This window comes from Cydia splendana, chromosome 9 (assembly GCF_910591565.1).
Source record: "Cydia splendana chromosome 9, ilCydSple1.2, whole genome shotgun sequence".
NCBI lineage: Eukaryota > Metazoa > Arthropoda > Insecta > Lepidoptera > Tortricidae > Cydia > Cydia splendana.
The window spans coordinates 5,473,890-5,494,819 of NC_085968.1; the positions used below are offsets into that span (position 1 = coordinate 5,473,890).

General features: G+C 38.5%; 2 protein-coding genes across 2 annotated transcripts in view; one reads left to right on the forward strand and one right to left on the reverse strand.

Moving 5' to 3' along the window:
- LOC134793446 (protein transport protein Sec24A) overlaps window positions 1-2,607 on the forward strand; it is a 37,293-nt gene extending 34,686 nt beyond the window's left edge. The window contains exon 16 of the mRNA XM_063765025.1: window positions 686-2,607. Within this exon, the coding sequence (XP_063621095.1) occupies window positions 686-797 (112 nt within the window). The 3' untranslated portion in view covers window positions 798-2,607. The remainder of the gene's footprint in view (window positions 1-685) is intronic.
- Window positions 2,608-10,177: 7,570 nt separating this feature from the next.
- LOC134793428 (cytochrome P450 6B6-like) lies at window positions 10,178-13,175 on the reverse strand. The gene is made up of 2 exons (XM_063764995.1): window positions 11,051-13,175; window positions 10,178-10,812 (listed from the first exon to the last, which is right to left on the reverse strand). The coding sequence occupies exons 1-2, from the start codon at window positions 12,408-12,410 to the stop codon at window positions 10,643-10,645; spliced, it is 1,530 nt and encodes a 509-aa protein (XP_063621065.1). The 5' UTR covers window positions 12,411-13,175; the 3' UTR covers window positions 10,178-10,642.
- Window positions 13,176-20,930: the final 7,755 nt, after the last annotated feature.

A 20,930-nucleotide genomic window follows, 5' to 3' on the forward strand; every position in this document is an offset into this window, starting at 1 on the left:
ACCTGCTATAGAGTATCTGTCTACTGCGTTAAAGTGAGACCGACACCTGTTACCTGACGAAGCCAGAAGTCTACCTGCTATAGCGACGGACGCGAATGAAGCGCGAAACGGTTTGGTGCAACTGATAGCTGATTAATAGATAATTGAGTCTTGTAGCGCGTTTATATATTTAACCCTTTGCATGGTGATGGACATTTCCATCATAACATTGCCCTGTGAAATAAAGGTGCTTTCGGGGGTGAATGATATTTATTTTTAAGACTGTCAACTTCCAACACTAATTCATTTTCTGATTTTTTAAGACGAAATGTCGGAAAACTTGGAAAAACCCAGAAGTTGATGATTTTTAGTATGTGACTTAGGGCCTTTTTTTCGGGGTTTGTAATTGTTTTATATTTAAAAACTTTATCATGGGTACATATCACAAATAGTGTACCTTTCTGATGGTAATTTTTTTTTAATTTATCTCTTAATGAAAATTAAAAATTTACATAAATATAAATTAGCCTATTCAATTTCTAACACTGATTTCGCAGTAAAAATTGATATTATAATTTTTTAATTATTTTTCCCAGAATCAGTAAAGAATTACGTGACAATATTCATTTCGGGCAAAAATAAAAAATCATGCAAAGAAGGGTGAATAGCACCATATATCTTTATTTACAAAATCCTTTTTCCACAGAGACAACTCACCCTCGCGGCACCTGTTCATCGAGCGGCTCGTCGACGACCGCATGGAGTCCTCCTTCTCCTACTACGAGTTCTTACAACACGTCAAGCAGCAGGTCAAATGATAACGTCAACGATTGACTAGACGCACACAACTGAAAGTGAATCTTATTGCTAAGACGTAAGGTCTACTAACGAGCGACGAGTTTGCGCGGCGGCGGCATCGGCGAGCGGCGGCCATAACCTCCTGAGTCCCTGAGGCCATTATAAAGGACTTAATCCAAATGGAATTTTAAATTAAAATGGTATATAAGAAGGTTCCAAATTCAAAACTGCAATAATGACAAGGGGGACTCAGGAGGATAGGTTGAAGAGAGAAACGGCGATCCGATCTTTCGTTCTCAACTGCTGCGGCGGCCGTAGGTTGAAATGAGACACAGCGATCTGACCTTTCGTTCTCTATGGCTGCCGCTCGTCGCTGTCGCTGCCGCGTGTAGTCGTGTCTAGGTCGTAATGATCAGTTGAGCGTAGTGTTGGTTAAGCCTCGGGTCCTTCGAGTCCTCTGTTTAATACTCGACTCTGTTTTTCAGACTTATAATTATGGCACCCAAGATATTTTCAACTTGTTAAAGACTTGAGTCTTCTGTAGAGACTTGAGTCCTTCTCAGAGAACACTCATTATTTTACAAAAAATATAATCATAATGCACATGGGTTATTAGGTAAACAAATCATACAATAACGCGTAGTTTCTTTACTATATTTTAGATAGAACCTATTAAATTGTTGATGGAGTCTTTAACCCTTATGAGTTGCGCTTAAAAAATATTCAATATATTTAGGACTGGGCGGATTTCCGTAAAAACGAGTCGTGTAGTCTCCATCAAATAGATCGGAGCAGCCAAGGTGGTCACAGATATCTCGACGCTCTTTTGCCAAGGCGTTAAAGTGCGTGTTCAGATATTTTTGAGCACCTCGGCCGCTCCGATGTATCTGATAGCGACTGCACCAACACTATAGTTAATCGTGCGTCACACATCGCTACGTGGCGTTGAGGTATCGACATTTCTGAAGATTGTAGCTATACAAAAGTTATGTAGTGCTAGTTATCTGTGCTTTGAAACACGGGTGTATTTTGTCGGATAATTCATTCGTTTGAACAATACTTTTATGAAAGCGATTCTATGTTGTTATTTTAAGAAATCTTACCTATTCTTCGTATTTATTTTGCTTATTATATTGACAGTTAAGATTTCTTTCAGAAATCGATTAAAAAAATGTTACTAGGACGGATGTATTTTCAATGAAAAATGTCTATTAAACCTCGTTTAAATTGCTATTAAATGATACATTGAATCTTATTATCTTAGCTTAACTTAAAAAACAATGCCTTATAAGGACCACCCCACACTAGCGTCTTTTGAGCTAGTGTGGGGTGGCTCTAAAGCATATCGCGTGAAAGGGGGTTTTTAGAAAAGATTGTACCGTTTACTTTTTTTTGATAAACCATCAACTTTTGGGTTATTAGACTCAGAATCACGAGTACTATTGAATGAGAAAAAAGAAAAAAGTGTCCCCAGTTTTTCATACAAATTTTGGGTGTCAGTTTTGTAATGGTCCATATAAAATCTATGTAAAAATGCGTTACTAAACTGCCATTTTTTTTCTTTTTAAATCGATACTCCTCGTGATTCTGAATAGAAATAACCCAACAGTTGAATGATTTTCGAAAAAAAGTAAATAGTACAGTTTTAAGTGAAAATGCCCGAAAACGTTACGTCAACGCTATGTTATCGATGTGTACACGACTACAATACCTACTAGCTGAACAATAGCTATCGGCCTTGACTGTGTTGAATAATTGTTCAAATCTAAAAACGTGACACCTTCATTGTAACATTTATCTAAGTTATACGAATTATACTATGGTTTAAAAGCTTGGCGACTTGTTACTTCTAGTTTCTGAATAGCCGTTATAGATGCCCTTAAGTACACTTGTATAGTCCCCACCAAATTTTTCGGAACAAAATAGGTCCTCACAAATCGTCAGGTGACAACCAAAACTCACTAATTACTACCACAAGTTAATAGCAATAGTGAACCATATTAATAGCTGAATAAGGTTGATTTTTGTTTAATCTTTTTTACTAATGAGTGAGTTTTACTTGTCACCTGACGAAATATCTGTGCACGATTATTGTCAAGAACAACTTAGATAGCAAGTACAGACATTTTGTGGTATTGTTGGTTACTTTTGTGCAACTGTGTGAACATATTTCGTTATGCCTTTAATGTTTGGTAAGGCGGAATAAAACATTCGGTTATTAGAACTCCAGTTAACTTTTGACTCGGCCTGTAAATAGCAGCGGTGCAAGATTTGATTTGAAAGTTATTATGTCCGTCAAAAGAAAATGTAGTCTTCACAATAAATGTGTACAGATGTTTGTGCGCACTTGGACGTTTAGATATATTTGAAATCGATTACACAATCTACCCTAGACCATCTAATACGCTGAAAATGTATAGATATAGATATATTAAAGTTGATGAGTAGTGTAACGAACGAAATATTTAATTAAATTACTATAACTGTAAATATGTTTAACTTGTCAAATAGAGTGCAATCGCACATTTAAAAATATTGACACAAATGCAGTTTTTTTTATGGTCGACCATATTAATAGGAGGGTATGGTCGAATATTGAACGCAGCATTATTGAGTCTATATTATTAAGTGTGCGTTTTTTTATGTAGATCTATAGATAACTAAGATTACTCGATTACAAAGAGTTATTCCCATTTGTTGTTTTGTGGTATGGATTAGGTATAATTTTACAAATAAAAAAACCAACTATGTCAACAGCATTTAGGTAATTCTCGTTCCGTAGAAAGTAATGTTACAAATACTTTGTTTTAAAATCGAACGAAATAAAAGAAAAGCAATACGGCTTTTGGAAAAGACTGAAGAAGAAAAATATATATCGAGTAATGTCTAAATTCCCCTTTTCAACACATGTATCTAATGTCTTGATATGCTAACAATTGTTGGGACTAGGCTAAGATTGGTTTACTCATTATTTTTACAGAAAAAATACAGCTTGTTCCATGGAATAGAACAAATGGAAAGCACTTACTACGACAAGAAGATACTAGCCTAAAAGAGACACTGCCAGACAGGAAAAGTTAAGCATGATTCAGCTTAGAGATAGTAGGAGTTAGGGATCAAATTGTCAAGAGCTTAAAGGATATAGTTCCACAGCTTATTGTTACTTATTCTACAAACAGTTCACGGCGGCTTTTGCAGCTACGTATTCCATCTGTCCAATGTATATTGTGTCTCACATTTTGCATGAGTGAGTGAGACATTGGACAGGTGGAATACCACCCTAAGGCAAGCGTTTCAGGATAAATACAGTAGTGATGCAGTGACTAACAAAAAAGGTGTCCGGTTTTTGTTTCACCGTTTCCGGCTTGTCAATGCGGCAGGCCTGGAAGAACCCGAAAACATTGACGCAAAGATTTTGCATCAATCTACTTCAACCATTCAGTTATTTAGCTATAGAGATTAGAAGCCATACTAAACAATGAAATTGTCGTAATCGCAACCTGTACCACGCGACCAAAACGTAAGCTCCGTAAATTTCATGGCGCTTCCGCGTTTAGGTCGCGAGATTTACGACGACATCAACTCATCGCCCAAAACACTAGTTCTCTATGCCGATTCTATACTTAGTAATAATAGTTCAAAGACTTCAACAGGCTTGGCTTTGCGTAGCTTGACAAGAGTGATTGTTTCACCAAAGAGTACGCTGAACAAGTCGCCATGCTCGAAGACGCTAAATGTCTCTTATAAGTCAGTATTGTTGTTTTCCCAAGCCATAACCACAGAGAATTTAGTAAATATGTTGTAGCTCGAAGGGCCTAGGACCTCTGGGAGTACTTATTGGTACTTCGGGGTTTGCATTCATGCAACGTTTAAGCAAAGAGAAAGAGTTACTGTCATGGTAAATTATGTAGCCACAGTACTTACATTTACTGCCATCTTTCGACAGAAGATTAAAACTGTTAGAACGCCATTTGACTTTGATCCTTATTCTTTCACTGATATGTGTTAATTTGTTAAATATTGAAATTAACGCCATCTACTCGACAGTAGGGCAACAGTTTTAATCTTCTGTCGACAGATGGCAGTAAATTTACTGTGGCTATATAATTTACTTTGACAATCCGCCTCTATTTCAAATTATCTTTGGTTTAAGTAATATTGCATAAAAAGGATGAAATTTTCACATTGTGTTGATTTACTTCATTTTATAAAGAAAACACCGAGGCCTCTATAGTTCGTTTTTTTAGAAAGAACTTGAAAGAAGGTAAGCGATCTTGGCATGTCTTTTAATTGAAAAACGCTTTTTAAAAATCAATAACTATTACTTATGAAAGCAGAAGAATATAAAAGATCGTATTAGATTCATAATTGTTACTTATTTGCCGTAACTTATTTTTAAAATGTGTTTTTCAATTAAAAGACACATCAAGATTGTTTACCTAATTTCTAATGCTAAAAAAAACGAACTATAGCTTACAGGCACATTTTGAATCTGCTTTTCCAAATGGTATACAATTTTCAAAAGGAAAACGATACTTGCGATATGATATCTTGATGACATTACGTTTTAAAAGCCGAGTAGCTGTCTGCTCGGATGTTTTTCGATCATGGGCACTGTTTTTCTATTTGCCATTGTGACAGTGATTTAGAAATAAAGTTATTTATATCAAAACATTTAGTAATTCGAACGTTGTTCAAAGGATAATCTTTTTTATAAACTTCGATTTAAATTATGTTGTGGTTTCTATTATGAAATTTATGAACTGAATCATATATGAATTTAGTCGCGTTATTTTTTATTTACACGGAAAGTTTTATCACTACAAAAATGCTAAAACTATATCTACTTTTCAATCAACAGATATTTTAACAGCACGCGTTTGACTGATTTCAACATTTATGTTTGTTGATAAGATGTTTGTTCCTTTCTCTAAGCTTAATGATTATATTATTCCTAATGTCTTAGAGTCAATGGTAAAAAGTCATAGAATGACGGCTGTAATCCTTATGAGAAGGATTAAAGGGAAAACAGAGTCGATAAGACTAGGCAGTCGACTTGGTATATCCACGTATAATCTACTATTATGAACATAAAACAAAAATGATAAGACAACTAAGAATTTGTTATATGGGAACGCTTTATACAGTCAGCAGCGCAGCTGTAGCAAATGCGCTCATATTCACTTAACAAACAAGTTGGGTATTTTTGAAAACCTTACCTGCTCAGCTACTTTGCTACTGGCTGTACGTTTAGCGTTATTATGAGGTAAAAAGGTGTGAGGTAAATTGTGTAACATTTTGTGAGTTGTACGTTATGGAACAATAAGTGTATTAAATATTTTGTGGCAGGGTCACTTTATAGACCAACGCCTAAAACTCACACGGACGAATATAATGGCGCAAATATGATTCCGCATTTTTTATTTGCAAACTAGAAGAGATATAGGTAGTGCATTATTATTTTCCATCGTATTTTCACGGAAACGTACGAACGTGTCTTGCTATTTCAGCCACTCACGGTACAAAAAGTTCTGAGGTTGCCTGAAGTAGCATGACAAATACAAACGTTTCCGAGGAAATACGATTAAAAACAATTATGCACTACATCTGTACCACATGAATATTTGGGCATTAATTGTAAGTGAGATGTTAACCTAAATCTTGGCGGAATCTTAAATGATTATGATTGCGTATAGAGTAGGGCTATGATTGTTTACTAAAGCGGAGGCAAGGAGCAAATTAACACATTAGTCCACGAGCGAAACGAAGGCTTTTTAGTCAACTAGGCGCATAGAATTTTTAACTTGCTCCTTGCTGCTTTTTACTGAGGTGACTCGGTTATGTTTTGATGTTGTGTATAGAAAATGTTTTTTTATTTGTATGTCGCAACCTCAACGGTTTAATCAAGCTGGCCCTATGTAATTTAAGCCATTTTCCATCCTCACAGTGAAATGCATATCAAAAAACTAGTTAAATATACATTACACTTTGGGGAAGGCGGGGTCTACACGGCATCAACTTTAAAATGGGTTATTTTCCATTTGGAATGCCAGATGTGTATTTTTATTATATTTCGGTAGTAGGTGTATCTATAATTAATTAGTTTTAATCCATGTATTTACTTGATATTACTTCTATTGTAAATTTAATAGAATTATTTATGAAATTTTAGGTAGACGGTTTTATACTGAAATGAGGTCGGGTGAAACATTACGGAAATAGAAATGTCCAGAAATACAAATACATGTCGAAGTATAGGAATAGTTGTTATATTGCCAGATATATATTGTTCATAGATGCAGATATGTCTTAACGCATAAAGGGGCCCACTGATTAACAGTCCGCCGGACGGTATCGGCCTGTCAGTTGTTCGGAACTATCAAAATTTTGTTCTAACTGACAGGCCGATACGTCCGGCCGAGTGATAATCAGTGGGCCCCTTAAGAAGCAAGTTGACGCTGTACTGTTTCACCGCTCTTATACTTTACCGTGGACATCCAACAGACATTAACGGTATTTCGTGGACATCAAAGACCACGGTAATTTAAAAGTGACTGCATATCTCATACATGTACACCTGCTTTAAGCCCTATTTTGACAAAAACATGCATGCGATTTTATTTATGCGGTATTTGGTCGATCAATCGAATTCATTGTACTCTGTAGTGAGCAATGTATCGAATATTGCATGCAAGTTGAACCGTCTAAATGAGGCTTTATAGTGACGGTAAATATGTAGTTGACGTCTACGGTAAAGTGCAGAAGCGCTCTTTGGCTGAGCACCGCTTAAGCCGCGTCGCTCCCAGTAGTTGACTGAATGAACATTTTATTGCCACTGTTAAACTAGCCGACTGAACTCGAAAGCCTTGTAACTTGTTTCATTATAACGAATCCAAAATATACGTGTTTCAATTCATTTGTCATATGTGAAATTGTTTTATATAAGGTACCTACTTTTCACTTTATCACATAACCGGAAAAATGTTTAGTCAGGGGACGAAACTATTTTTTTCGGGCAATCTCGTTTCCGAACAATTATCAGGATTGGCACAACTTGGCGTCCTTTTGCATGTATGACCGCAGATAAGATAATGACTTGACTTTTGACAACCCTAAATAGCCGAAAGGGATAGTACCATACATAAGAACAGGACAGCATGATTCGTCCCTGAATCGCTGTCAAACTTCGGTTTTGTAGGAAGTTTTTTCTGTACGGTAGTACGTATATACTATTACTTATTCTGTGGTTTAGTTTGCAAGCAAAAAATAAGCAAATTAAAACAAAATGTGACAAAGATAAAACGTTGGGGAACCAGTAGGACTACAATATTAATACTGATTTAAACTTTCACGATTATTAAACATTATCAAACTCAAAAATGTTGATGTCAACTTGAGCCAGTCTTCTCCGAGACCACGGGGACAACGCCGTCCTCGAAACGTCGGAGGTAAATCTTAAAACTTAAATACGCGATTAAGTCCCGTTGTGCAGTTTGATAATGTACAATATTAATATACTGAATTATACTGAAATGGATTGGTTTATTAGAAAACACAATTCCACTAATGAGGGCGCCACTGGACGGTCGACAGCGTCTTAACAACATAGGTAACATAATCTGATAGTTTACTAACGGGATTAATTTATCACTATGTTTAAAATTGGATTAAGAGGCATATGTTTATCTTAACATTAAGATAGGTTGGGTACAGATAAAACGGTTGGGACGGTATTTTATTTTATCTATGAAATCAGCATTACATAAACTATATGATAAGCAAACAATACCTACCTATAATCGACATAATATAACTAATAAATATACATACATATGTTAAAGCCTACGCAAATTCTCAAATAAAAAACCGGGCAAGTGCGAGTCGGACTCACGCACGATGGGTTCCGTACCATAATGCAAAAAACGGCAAATAAAAACGGTCACCCATAATATCCAAGTACTGACCCCGCCCGACGTTGCTTAACTTCGGTCAAAAATCACGTTTGTTGTATGGGAGCTCCACTTAAATCTTTATTTTATTCTGTTTTTAGTATTTGTTGTCATAGCGGCAACAGAAATACCTCATCTGTGAAAATTTCAACTGTCTAGCTATCACGGTTCGTGAGATACAGCCTGGTGACAGACGGACGGACGGACGGACGGGCGGACGGACAGCGGAGTCTTAGTAATAGGGTCCCGTTTTACCCTTTGGGTACGGAACCCTAAAAATTAAAAAACAAAAATTAGAATACGCATGATTTAATCCAGTGAAATTGTAGAATTTTGTAACGTGGCTCTTCTGCGTCAAATTCGGTAGTTCTGATTTATTGCAGACTTATTTATGATGTTGGCCCAATTAATAATCCAAGTTTGTGACTTTGAGCGCCGAACGCAACTTTGTCAAAAATAGAAAAACATGCGAAAATTTCGGTTTTTGTTTAGTTTTGGTGATTCTAACCCTAAAGCACTAGCTTTTGATAGTACCTTCCTTAGACATTTTTAAAGAAGACTAAATTTGCTACAATACGAGATTAGAACTATCTCTGTAGATTGAATAGTTTCCGAGATGAAGGCTTTCAAAATTTAGATTTTTTTGAAATTGAGCTCGTAAGCTAAGTAAGTGCAGTGAGTATGCACTTTTGACTCAGGCGATGCCGCTTGGCACGATTGTTCCTAAGGTCAAACAAAGCTGATTTGGCCCAGTAGCTACGAGATCGTACCGTGCAAAAAGGGAGGGGAAAGGTCGGATTCCCAGGTCCAATCTTTGCTATATTTCTTCCTACTCTTAGGAGCTAGGGCACGTTATATATAATTTTCATATAATTTAGGTTTGAAAACATTATATTCATACTTTTAAAACGCCAAGTTAAGTGTTTTTTTTAAAGATTTTTAACTTTTGACTTTGGCCATAATTACATTTCTATGGAAATCGTCACTCAATACGCTTCATATTTTTACAAAAAAATGTATGAATGCCTGCTTTGAAGTGATACTTTATAGAATAAGGAAGCCCTAAATTTTATGAAAATCATATATAACTTGCCCTAGTTGCTAAGAGCAGGAAGAAATATAGCTTAGATTGGACCTGGGGATCCGACTCTTTCCCCTCCCTTTTTGGGGGGTAGGCATAGGCACGGTACGATATCGTGGCTACCGCGCCAAATCAGCTTTGTTTGACCTTAGGAACAATCGTGCCAAGCGGCATCGCCTGAGTCAAAAGTGCATACTCACTGCACTCACTTAGCTTACGAGCTCAATTTCAAAATAATCTAAATTTTGAAAGCCTTTATCTCGGAAACTGAATAGATTTGCTATAATACGAGAGTCGAACTGCCTCTGTAGATTGAATAATCTACAGAGGCAGTTCGACTCTCGTATTATAGCAAAGTTAGTCTTCTTTAAAAACGTCTAAGGAAGGTACTATCAGAAACTAGTTCTTTAGGGTTAGAAGCGCCCAAAACTAAACAAAAACCGAAATTTTCGCAGGTTGTTCGATTTTTGAAAAAGTTGCGTTCGGCGCTCGAGGTCACCAACTTGGATTATTCATTGGACCAACATCGTAAATAAGTCTGCAAAAAATCAGAACTACCGGATTTGACGCAAACGCTAAATGTATAATTTTACTGTATTCATTCGGCCTGATTGACATTGTTTTGCCTACTGATTTGCCAACAGAAAGTTAGCAAAATAGCGACATTTCCAGATGGAAAAATTTCGGAAACATATTTTCGTATGGGAATCGAAATTTTCCACTTCCAAAATTCCTTTGTTTCCTGCGCAATATTCCTGAAATTTCCGAGAATATTTCTAACGTTTTCGAAACTAATCAGCAACTTGCGCATCTGTAGTTAAGATTCAGAAGCCGATCATTGCCTGACTGTGAGCTGGACCGGCAGCCCGCCTCTCACGGTCTGCACGACATTAGACGTCGGGTCCACAGGCGGCACCCGTCTTGTGGTCGGCGCTGGTGCTACGCTGCATACTTGCAAGACCGCTGCTAGGCCAACCAGCGACTGCATCTCTCCGAGACGCAACCCTGTGTAAACAGAAAGAAAGAGATAAATCTAAATAATCTATGGAAATAATAGCGTATCGTATCGTTTCTCCAAAGGATTGCTATCTTGGCAAGGCCCCCCTGTTTGTTAAAATTTATGCAAAAATACCTAGGTACGTAGGTATGCAAAATCGACATGTTTCCGATTGAAATCAAAACGCATGTCAATCTATGTAAGCACTTACGTAAAATTTGACACATACCTATTTACGTTACGTACCTATACACGCCCTGGGTCCATCGCCGAAGGGTAAATATACGTATTTGTGTCGCTTCTTCACTTCCTCAGGAGTGAACCGCTCAGGTTGGAAATCCCGCGGGTTGTCGAAGTATTTCTCGTCGTTCTGTAGGGCCTCCACCGGCACCACGATCTTCACTCCGGGGTCCACGGTCAGCCCCAGCTCAGGGAACGTGTAAGGTCGAGCGCACTTGCGGTTCAGCACGCCTAGCGACGGAAACATTCTTAGTGCCTCTTTGAAAGCCATGCTCAGTAGCGTCATTTCCGCCACGGCGTCGTAGCACAATTTATTATCATATTTCTTTAGAACTTCGTCGATCTCCAATTGTATTTTTAATTGTAATTCAGGTTTAAACGCGAGTTGGTGCAAAGTATAACTTGTGGCCGACGAGGACGTCTCAAAACCCGCGCCGAAGAATATAAACACTTGGGCTACCATCATTTTCAAATCCATTTCCATGTCCACAGTCACAGGCGTTCCGTCCGGGTTCCGGTGCTCAATTGATTCTCCTACGATCTTTCCCTTGACTTCTAATTCCAGGAGCAGGTCTATGAAATCATGGCGTCCGGAGGGCTTGCATTGCCTAACATCTCTTATATTATTTACGAAATCAAAAAGAGATGCATCGAGTTTTCGATCAAATACATGAATGAAGGATCTTAGCGGAGGGAAAAGTTCCCACATCATAAGCTTTAGTACGACCGGGATCGGTCTGAAAAACATGAGCCTGCCGATCTTTCTGAAATGGGAGTCTTCGTTGACAAGGGAGTCGGTCTCGACACCGAAGCCGCAGGCGCCGATGAACTCGGTGGTGAAGCGCGCCATGAGCTCGCGCACGTCGCAGGCGCCGGGGCGGGCCGCGGCCTCGCGCGCCACGCCCTGCAGCCGCTCCGCGCACCGCACCACCAGCGGGAACATCGCCTTCAGCCGCGCGGTGGTGAACGCCGGCGTCAGCCGCTGCCGCATCAGCTTCCACAGGTCGCCGTCTGCGTGGAACAGATTCGCCAGCAACGGCTCCACCTCCGGTTTCCTGCCGAGGCCCCGTGGATAGAAATATGCGAAGTCATTGCTTAATATATTCCTCACTATATCTGGGTCTCTTATGTACAGCTCGGGAGTGGATCCCCTGTAGTAACCGACAACTCTCTCGTTAGGGAACCGGTTGTATAAGTCGTTGGCTATCTCTGTAAAGCTTTTTCGTCCGAAGAAGCCCTTGAAGTTGTTTCCGAATAGGAACACGGGCGGGTCGTGCTTGACGTTCCTCTTGGCCCAGTAGTCGTGGTTCCGAGTACCGAAATAGTATACAAGGATTACCAATAACGCTACTAGTACAAGAATCATGTTTACTGCTTGTAACACAAAGTAGAACTGAGTTAGAATCAATAAAAGTACAAAATAAGGAAGAAGGCATACAAGGCAATCAAGTTTTTATTTATTTGATAGCCTTGTCTAATCGTACAACATGTAACAAAAAATTAGATTACCTAATAGTATGTTTGCCGCGCGATAGTGAATACCTATCACACACATATCTGCACAGATGTATCTCTATTTTTTTTATATTAACCAATCGTATACCCCTTTGTTCATAAGAGTTGGAAGCGAAAACAGGCGTCGCGATTTAGTCGCTTTGCTACAGGTAGCTAAAAGTACATCCGTTCCACAACAATTTTGGGGAAAACCATAAGCCGCGCGTGGCGCTGTCGCCACCTAGCGGCCATATCTGTGCTGATCGTAACAGATGCGTTTTGTTTGAGAGTGAGTCTTCTGTACCTAGTACTATTATTTATTCTGTGGCGAAAAACATATTATATACAAATTTTTAAAAGCGCCTATCTGAAATAATAGGCAAAACCTAGTCTGTAGGTTTTAATTAGCAAAACATGACGTATGTGAATGACAATATGAATTAGGCATGTAGGATGGAAAAATAATAAATGTTATGAGTAAAGAGGTTCACCACATTCACCCGGGCCAGATATAATCGGATAAATACTTCGGCGAATTCCGGATTCTGCCGGACCTCCGGGGTTGCTCTGCACCTGCGGGTTCATTGTTATCAGGGCTCGGTGGCTCTGGAACTTCTTGCAGAGTTTCGGATGGCGACTGCGAAAGGAATTCGGAATTCGCCGAAGTATTTATCCGATTATATCTGGCCCGGGTGAATGTGGTGAACCTCTTTACTCATAACATTTATTATTTTGAATCCGGAATTCGCCGAAGTATTTATCCGATTATATCTGGCCCGGGTGAATGTGGTGAACCTCTTTACTCATAACATTTATTATTTTTCGATCCTACATGCCTAATTCATATTGTCATTCACATACGTCATGTTCCTTATTTCTTCAATCGAATATGCCAAGTTTTTGGAACGAACCCAATGAGCCATTCTTGTCACTCCGGGGTGACAGAGAGCTTCATGGAGAGATTGCAGCTTCGCAGGTGTATCGACGATGGCGCAGACACGGGAGAGGGCATCCGCTACATGGTTCTGCGTGCCGGGTCTGTACACTATGTCATATTTGTATGGAGACAGCTCCAGGCGCCAGCGCTGAATTTTCTCATTTTTGATTTTACTGGTATGCTTCTTGTCGAACATAAAGGAAACAGAACGTTGATCAGTGATGAGCAGAAATAGCTTGCCGATGAGAAAATGCCGCCATTTCTTTAAGGATTCAACGATCGCGTAAGCTTCTTTCTCAATCGCCGAATGGTTCTGTTCGCTTTGATTGAGTGTTCTCGAATAGAATGCTACAGGCCTGCCAGCCTGTGAAAGCGTCGCTGCAATTGAGTGCTCCGATGCATCTGTCTCAACCGTAAATGGAACGTTGTCGTCAATGGCGTGAACGCACGATTTTACTATGTAGTTCTTAAGATCTCCGAAATCTTTCATCATAGTATTGGTTAGTGGAAATGTCTTTGTTTTTGCTAGCTCGTGTACTTTTTCGCAGAAGTTTGGTATCCACTTTGAGTAGTGAGCGAACATGCCCAGGGCTCTGCGCATACTGGGCAAATCATGCGGAGGAGGTAAGTTTAAAAGAGGCTCTAATCTGGCGCTGTCAGGTTTGATAACATTACCAGCGATCGTATAGCCAAGTATATTAATGGAAGATTGTTTAAAAATAGATTTGGTTTCATTGAGAGTCAGACCGTACTTTTTAGCAGCTGTCAGAAAGTTTTGCAAATTCGTATCTTGCTATTCAGGTGACTTGCCACATATTGTTATGTCGTCGAGATAGGCAAATGTGCCTGCCAGATTTTCTGTCCGAATAAGCCAATCTATGGTTCTCTGGAAGCTAGAAACTCCATTGGTAACACCAAAAGGGATGCGGCGGAATTGGTAAAGATTTCCAGCAGCTTCGAACGCAGTAAAATGTCTCTCCTCTGGCAAAATTGGCACCTGGTGGTATGCACTCTTCAGATCTATAGCGCTGAAGACGGGGTATTTAGCCACTTTTGAAATCAATTCTTCAATGCTAGGAAGTGGGTAAGCATCTAGTTCAGTGTATTGATTAATAGTTCTTGAGTAGTCGATTACAAGACGTTTCTTATGGGTAGCAGATTTCGTAATTAGTACCTGCGCTCGCCATGGTGACCTACTTTCTTCGATGATACCATCCTTTAAAAGGTTCTTTATCTCCTCCTCGATTAGGGTTTGCACGACGGATCCGAAATGTATGGGAAGATCCGCGGATCCGGATCCAGATCCGGATAATTTCATACATTTCGGATCCGGATTGCAAACCCTATCCTCGATAAAGCGTCGATCGTCGTCACTGTACCGCCGTGACTTGATGGCAATCGGTTTGTATCCAGGCGTTAGATTTGCAAATAAAGGTACTGCAGGCACGGACGCTACAGCCACATTGCAGACAACTAAAGGTTCTCTCGGACCGCCAAAATCGAATTCGATAGAAGAATGTTGAGCCAATACGTCGAGGCCAATAATGACGTCGGAACATAGATCTTCTACTAGTAGTAGCCGTAAGTTCTCATATGAATGCTTACCCAATGTAAGATCGATAGTTATTTCTCCTGCAACTGGTTCACTATGACTTAGAGAGGCCATGGATATTCTCTGCTGGCTGGGCTTACTTGTCAAGGAACATGACTTAGCAAATTTGGAATCCATGAAGCTCTTGGCACTGCCAGTATCTAGCAATACTTCAGCTTTGATACCGTTGATGTACGTAGGCATCGTTGTTCTGCGTAACGATGACGGTGATGCAGCGACGATGCTGGAACTGACATTATTCGTATCAGATATTGCAGCACTGGTTTGATTCTTGCTATGACATACGTTAGCGAAATGTCCCTTCTTATTGCAAACCTGACAAGAAGCGTCGAAGGCGGGACAGGTCTTGCGTGGATGTACACGACCTCCGCAGAAGAAACATTTTCGATTGGAGCGCAAGGCTGGCGCGGCAGCGGAAGTGTTTTCGCTTGGACCAGCTGTATTGCGTATGTTTTCGATAGTAGCATTCACAGGGGTCGTGCTGCTGTAATGTAATGTGTTGACTTCTGCCATCTCTAGGGAGCGAGCTTGGTTATGTGCTTCATCTAATGTTAGGCTCAGGTTCTCAAGAAGTCTTTCTCTTATTTTTGTTGAAGAGATTCCTGCTATGAAGGCATCACGGATATTGTCGTCCCGGTTTGTATTGCCATCGACGGCAGTGAAGTCACAGTCTTTAGATAATTGTTTCAGAGCTTGAATATATGTGTCGATTGTCTCTTCACTGTTTTGCTTTCGTGTAGCGAGAGCATGGCGCGCATAAAGGATGTTCTTAGGTTTTACGTAAATCCCGTCTAGTACGCGTATTGCCTGTTCGTAAGTTTGACACTCGCTTATGTAGTTATAGACATTCGGAGACAGGTGATTGATTAAAATATTTAGCTTGACCTGATCGGAAGAGAGAACTTGCACCGCAAGGAAGTTGTTGAAGGTCTTCTTCCAATGTTCCCATTCTGCGGCCGCGGTGCTTTGCGATGGGTCTCCTTCAAACCGCTCAGGGCGTAAATACTTATCCATTCGTAATTAGTCGTTTTGTTTGCTAATTAAATTGAAATAATAGGCAAAACCTAGTCTGTAGGTTTTAATTAGCAAAACATGACGTATGTGAATGACAATATGAATTAGGCTTGAATCCGGAATTCGCCGAAGTATTGGGTCCTGACCTATGAAATTGGCGTTTTTGTTCATAGATATAAGTCTGATCCTAGTTTTTTTTTTTTTACAAAAGTACATACACAATTACAATAAAACTACAATATGATTTCGCCAAACTGCTTGACAGCAATTAATTGTTATTTTTTATTGTTAAGTGTTCAGAATTAAGCCTTGAAAATAGGTCTTTTCATGTGCTGTCGGTTCGAGTATTAAAATTACTTATATTTTTCTAATGGTACCAATTTTCAAGAAATGGAGATATTGAAAACATACCTTAAAGGTGTCAAAAATTACTGGAAAAATTTTGTTTGGTTTGAATTAGCCATCAAAAAAATATCCGCAAAATTAATTGTATGGAAATTCGTGTTTCGTTGAAATTCTCCGAACAAAACGCCAATTTCATAGGTAATGACCTAATATTTATCCGATTATATCTGGCCCGGGTGAATGTGGTGAACCTCTTTACTCATAACATTTATTATTTTTCCATCCTACATGCCTAATTCATATTGTCATTCACATACGTCAGCATCTTTTCAAGCTCAGTCCCTATTTTCCTCTCTAAGTAACCACAACCACACCACAGAGCTGTGGTTAATAGTGATAATACACATAAAATTCGTATTTTTTTTATAATATCGTATCTAGAGAGGGAAATGAGGACTACGTTTGTATGGAGAAGCGGTCGTCCCCTTTCGTTTAAACCTCAACTTCTCAGAATAATGAAAACTCAACTTTAAATAACCAGAGTTAAGTTATGTCAGGTGTGGCTCACTCTGCGATTTCGTCGCTTTGCTACGTAGCTGAAAGTACATCCGTTCGGCCCCAATTTTGGGGTTTGCCATAAGCCGCACGTGTGGCTGTCGCCAGAGAGTGAGTCTTCTGTACCTAGTACTATTATTTATTCTGTGGTAATGTATGAACCCGTCCAGCGCCATCTATATAGAAGCACGATTTTTTCTTACAGGCCAATTGTAACGTACAGTCAAGTGTAAAAATATGGGTTTAGACAACCTAATCAAAAATATGTCCCACAGTTCTTAATTCGCTGACATAAGAGCTACGGGACATATTTTTGAGACAATTTGTGCACCCATATTTTTACACTTGACTGTACACTGATATCAGAATGACATCTAACTGAAAAACATGCCTTTAATTAACAAACAGAAAATTTCAGGACTGTTCTAGAGATTTCGAGGCTAGTCCTAATCCGATTGTGCTAATACTAAAAACCCTTGAAAAAATACTAGAAAAAAAGTCACATTGGTGAATTTCATCACATTTTATCGACCACCCTTTTATTGCTCAAATCATATAGCAAATTCTGCTTAATCTCATTATAATATAACAGCTTTTTCTTTTCGGCGTCTTCTTCCTCCCTACTCAAAATGCCGCAGCACCCCACGCAATCCAAGAAAACGAATCATCCAAGAAAGCGTTTACCATAGAAGTCAACTACATATTTACCGTGACTATAGAGCCCCATTTAGACGGTTCAAGAACTTGCATGCAATATTCGATACATTGCTCACTACAGACACAGACAAAGAAAATAAAATATATAGAGGCGGATTGTCAAAGTAAATTATGTAGCCACTGTAAATTTACTGCCATGTTTCGACAGAAGATTAAAACTGTTAGAACGCCATTTGACTTTGACCCCTAATTATTTCACTGATACGTGTTAATTTGTAAAATATTGAAATTAACGCTATCTACTCGACTGTAGGCCGAAGGTATAGCACCATACCTTTGGCCTACTCTCGAATAGATGGCGTTCACATATCAGTGAAAGAATAATGATCAAAGTCAAATGGCGTCCTAACAATTTTAATCTTCTGTCGAAATATGGCAGTAAATGTACTGTAGCTACATAATTTACCATGACAATAACTCTCTATTTCAAATTATCTTTGAGAGTACAATGAATTCAGTCGATCGACCAAATACCGCATGCAAGTTTTTGTCAAAATGGGGCTTAAAGCTACATAATTTACCATGACAATAACTCTCTATTTCAAATTATCTTTGAGAGTACAATGAATTCAATCGATCGACCAAATACCGCATGCAAGTTTTTGTCAAAATGGGGCTTAAAGCAGGGGATGTAAATAGGTGAGATATGCAGTCACTTTTAAATTACCGTGGACTTAGTTGTCCACGAAATATCGTTTTCGTCCGTAGTGGATGTCCATGGCAAAGTATAAGGGTCGGTTGCACCAAACCGTCTGTCACCGTTTTAGCGTTCGCAAAATTTGATTGTATGGAAAGTTTCATAATTCTCTGTGCTTGACGTTGATCAGTTAGTTAATTCACATAAGATCAGTGTTAATTGTGGTTGGTGCAACTGACCCTAAAGCCGACCACTGACTAACATGCCGCCGGACGATATCGGCCTGTCAGCAGGGGTGCGAAACTCCTGACTTCGGCCAAACTCGGCTCCGCTCGGCTCAGCATTGCTCCGAGCAATTATTAGGGTTGGCACCACTTGGCTTCCTTTTGCGTGCACGACCACAGATAAGATAATCACTTGAATTTTGACAACCCTAAATAGCCGAAAGGGATAGTGCCATATATTAGAAAGGGATATCATGATTCGACCCTGAATCGCTGTCAATCTTCGGTTTTGTAGGAAGTTTCCTTTCTGTACGGCAGTACTATTATTTATTCTGTGCTGTCAGTTAGAACAAAAATTTGACAGGTCCGAACAACTGACAGACCGATATCGTCCGGCGGACTGGTAAACTGGTAATCAGTGGGCCCCTTAAGAGCGGCGAAACAGTACAGTGTCAACTCGCTTCTTATGCGTAAGACATATCTGTATTTATGAACAATATGTATCTGGCAATATAACAACTATTCCTATACTTCGACATGTATTTGTATTTCTGGACATTTCAATTTCCGTAATGTTTCACCCGACCTCATTTCAGTATAAAACCGAACCTAATATTTCATAAATCATTCTATTAAATTTACAATAGTAGTAATATCAAGTAAATACATGGATTAAAACTAATTAATTACAGATATATATACACCTACTACCGAAATATAATAAAAATACACATCTGGCATTCCAAATGGAAAATAAACCATTTAAAGTAGATGCCGATTAGACCCCGCCTTCCCCAAAGTGTAATGTATATTTCACTAGTTTTTGATAAGTATGCATTTCACTGTGAGGATGGAAAATGGATCAAATTACATAGGGCCATCGCTTGATTAAACTGACATACAAATAAAAAACATTTTCTATACACAACATCAAAACATAACTGAGTCACCTCAGTCACTCAGTACAAAGCAGCAAGGAACAAGTTAAAAATTCTATGCGCCTAGTTGACTAAAAAGCCTTCGCTTCGCTCTGTGGACTAATGTGTTAATTGTGACGTCCCACGGTCAAAGGTACCTTATGGCGGGTATGGAGTTATGCATACCCCAGTAATCTACAATAAATAAGCTATCGATAACACAAAAGATCAAACTTCTAGGTTGCGTAGTTACAGAGATATTATTTTTTGAAAATAATGTTGTGAAATGAGCAACTTTACGATAGAGAAGTTTTAAGTTTAGCCGCCTAAAAAACTATGTTCCTGAAGTAAGTTACATAGTTGACTACAAATAATAATACCTTATATATCTGAGATTAAAAAAATATTGCGACTTGTTCTGTAATGCAAATAGAAACTTTTGATATCGACTGATTTATGTGTATACTAACCAATCTCTTGAAAATAAAGTTTTATTTCATTTTTACGATTGATTGCAATGAGCTCTCAAGATTTAAATTTTATCTATTAGAAAACGACACTGACAGACAGTTTAAGCAAAAAACAATACCGATTTAGAGGTGAAAATGTATTTTCTGACTTTTTCATATAAAATCACAAAATTGAATATTTTTACTTTTAATGTGACACACAATCAATTTTTCTGAGCACATATGAAAGAAATTCTGTCATTCAAATGAAATAAATCCTAAAACCCCAACTAAATACTATATTTAACCCCTTATGCCACTTTAAACTTACATAACAATAACAGTATTTGCTCCATACATTTACGAAAAGGTACCTTATGGAAATAAATCTAATAATACATCACTACAAAATATCAATCATATTACAGTTTATCTTTTATGAATAGAAGATATTAATTTACATTAAACTGCCCCAAATTTAATTAGTTCTTCGTCATAATAATCTTAAAAAAGACCAATAATTTGTATGTAATGAAAAGGTACCTTGTGGTCAAGTTACATGATGAGGCATGATGATGATGGAACAGTTAGGATAAACTAATAATATTTTGGGGTTAAGATGGTATAAATCGTCTATTTCTTATCAATAATATATTTCGGTTGCTATTGAAGATAAGCGGCATTGAGGTTCAATGACCTCAGATATTCCATAAGGTAATGCGTCGGGTATTGGCATTATTCAGCAAACCAATGGCTGATTTACTGCATGCGACCAAACCAAATGAAGATTATTCTAGTTAAGAAAGACTTGACGAGAGTAACTTTGGTATTAATAGCAATCTACTTGGATTTGTGATGTCGGTCTATGTACGGTTATAATATTTGCGAGGCGCCCCAACCAGAACTGAAATTATCAAATTAGTTTTGCAGAATGCTAATACAGTTACCAATCTACCAAACTTCTTTTCCCGTATTGACTAGTTTT

Excerpts from the sequence above, each read along its gene's own strand:
- LOC134793428 (XM_063764995.1), bottom strand. The coding sequence starts at position 12,410 with ATGATTCTTGTACTAGTAGCGTTATTGGTAATCCTTGTATACTATTTC. Across the intron at positions 10,813-11,050 it reads TGGACCCAGGGCGTGTATAG|GGTTGCGTCTCGGAGAGATG; the intron begins GTACGTAACGTA and ends CTGTTTACACAG.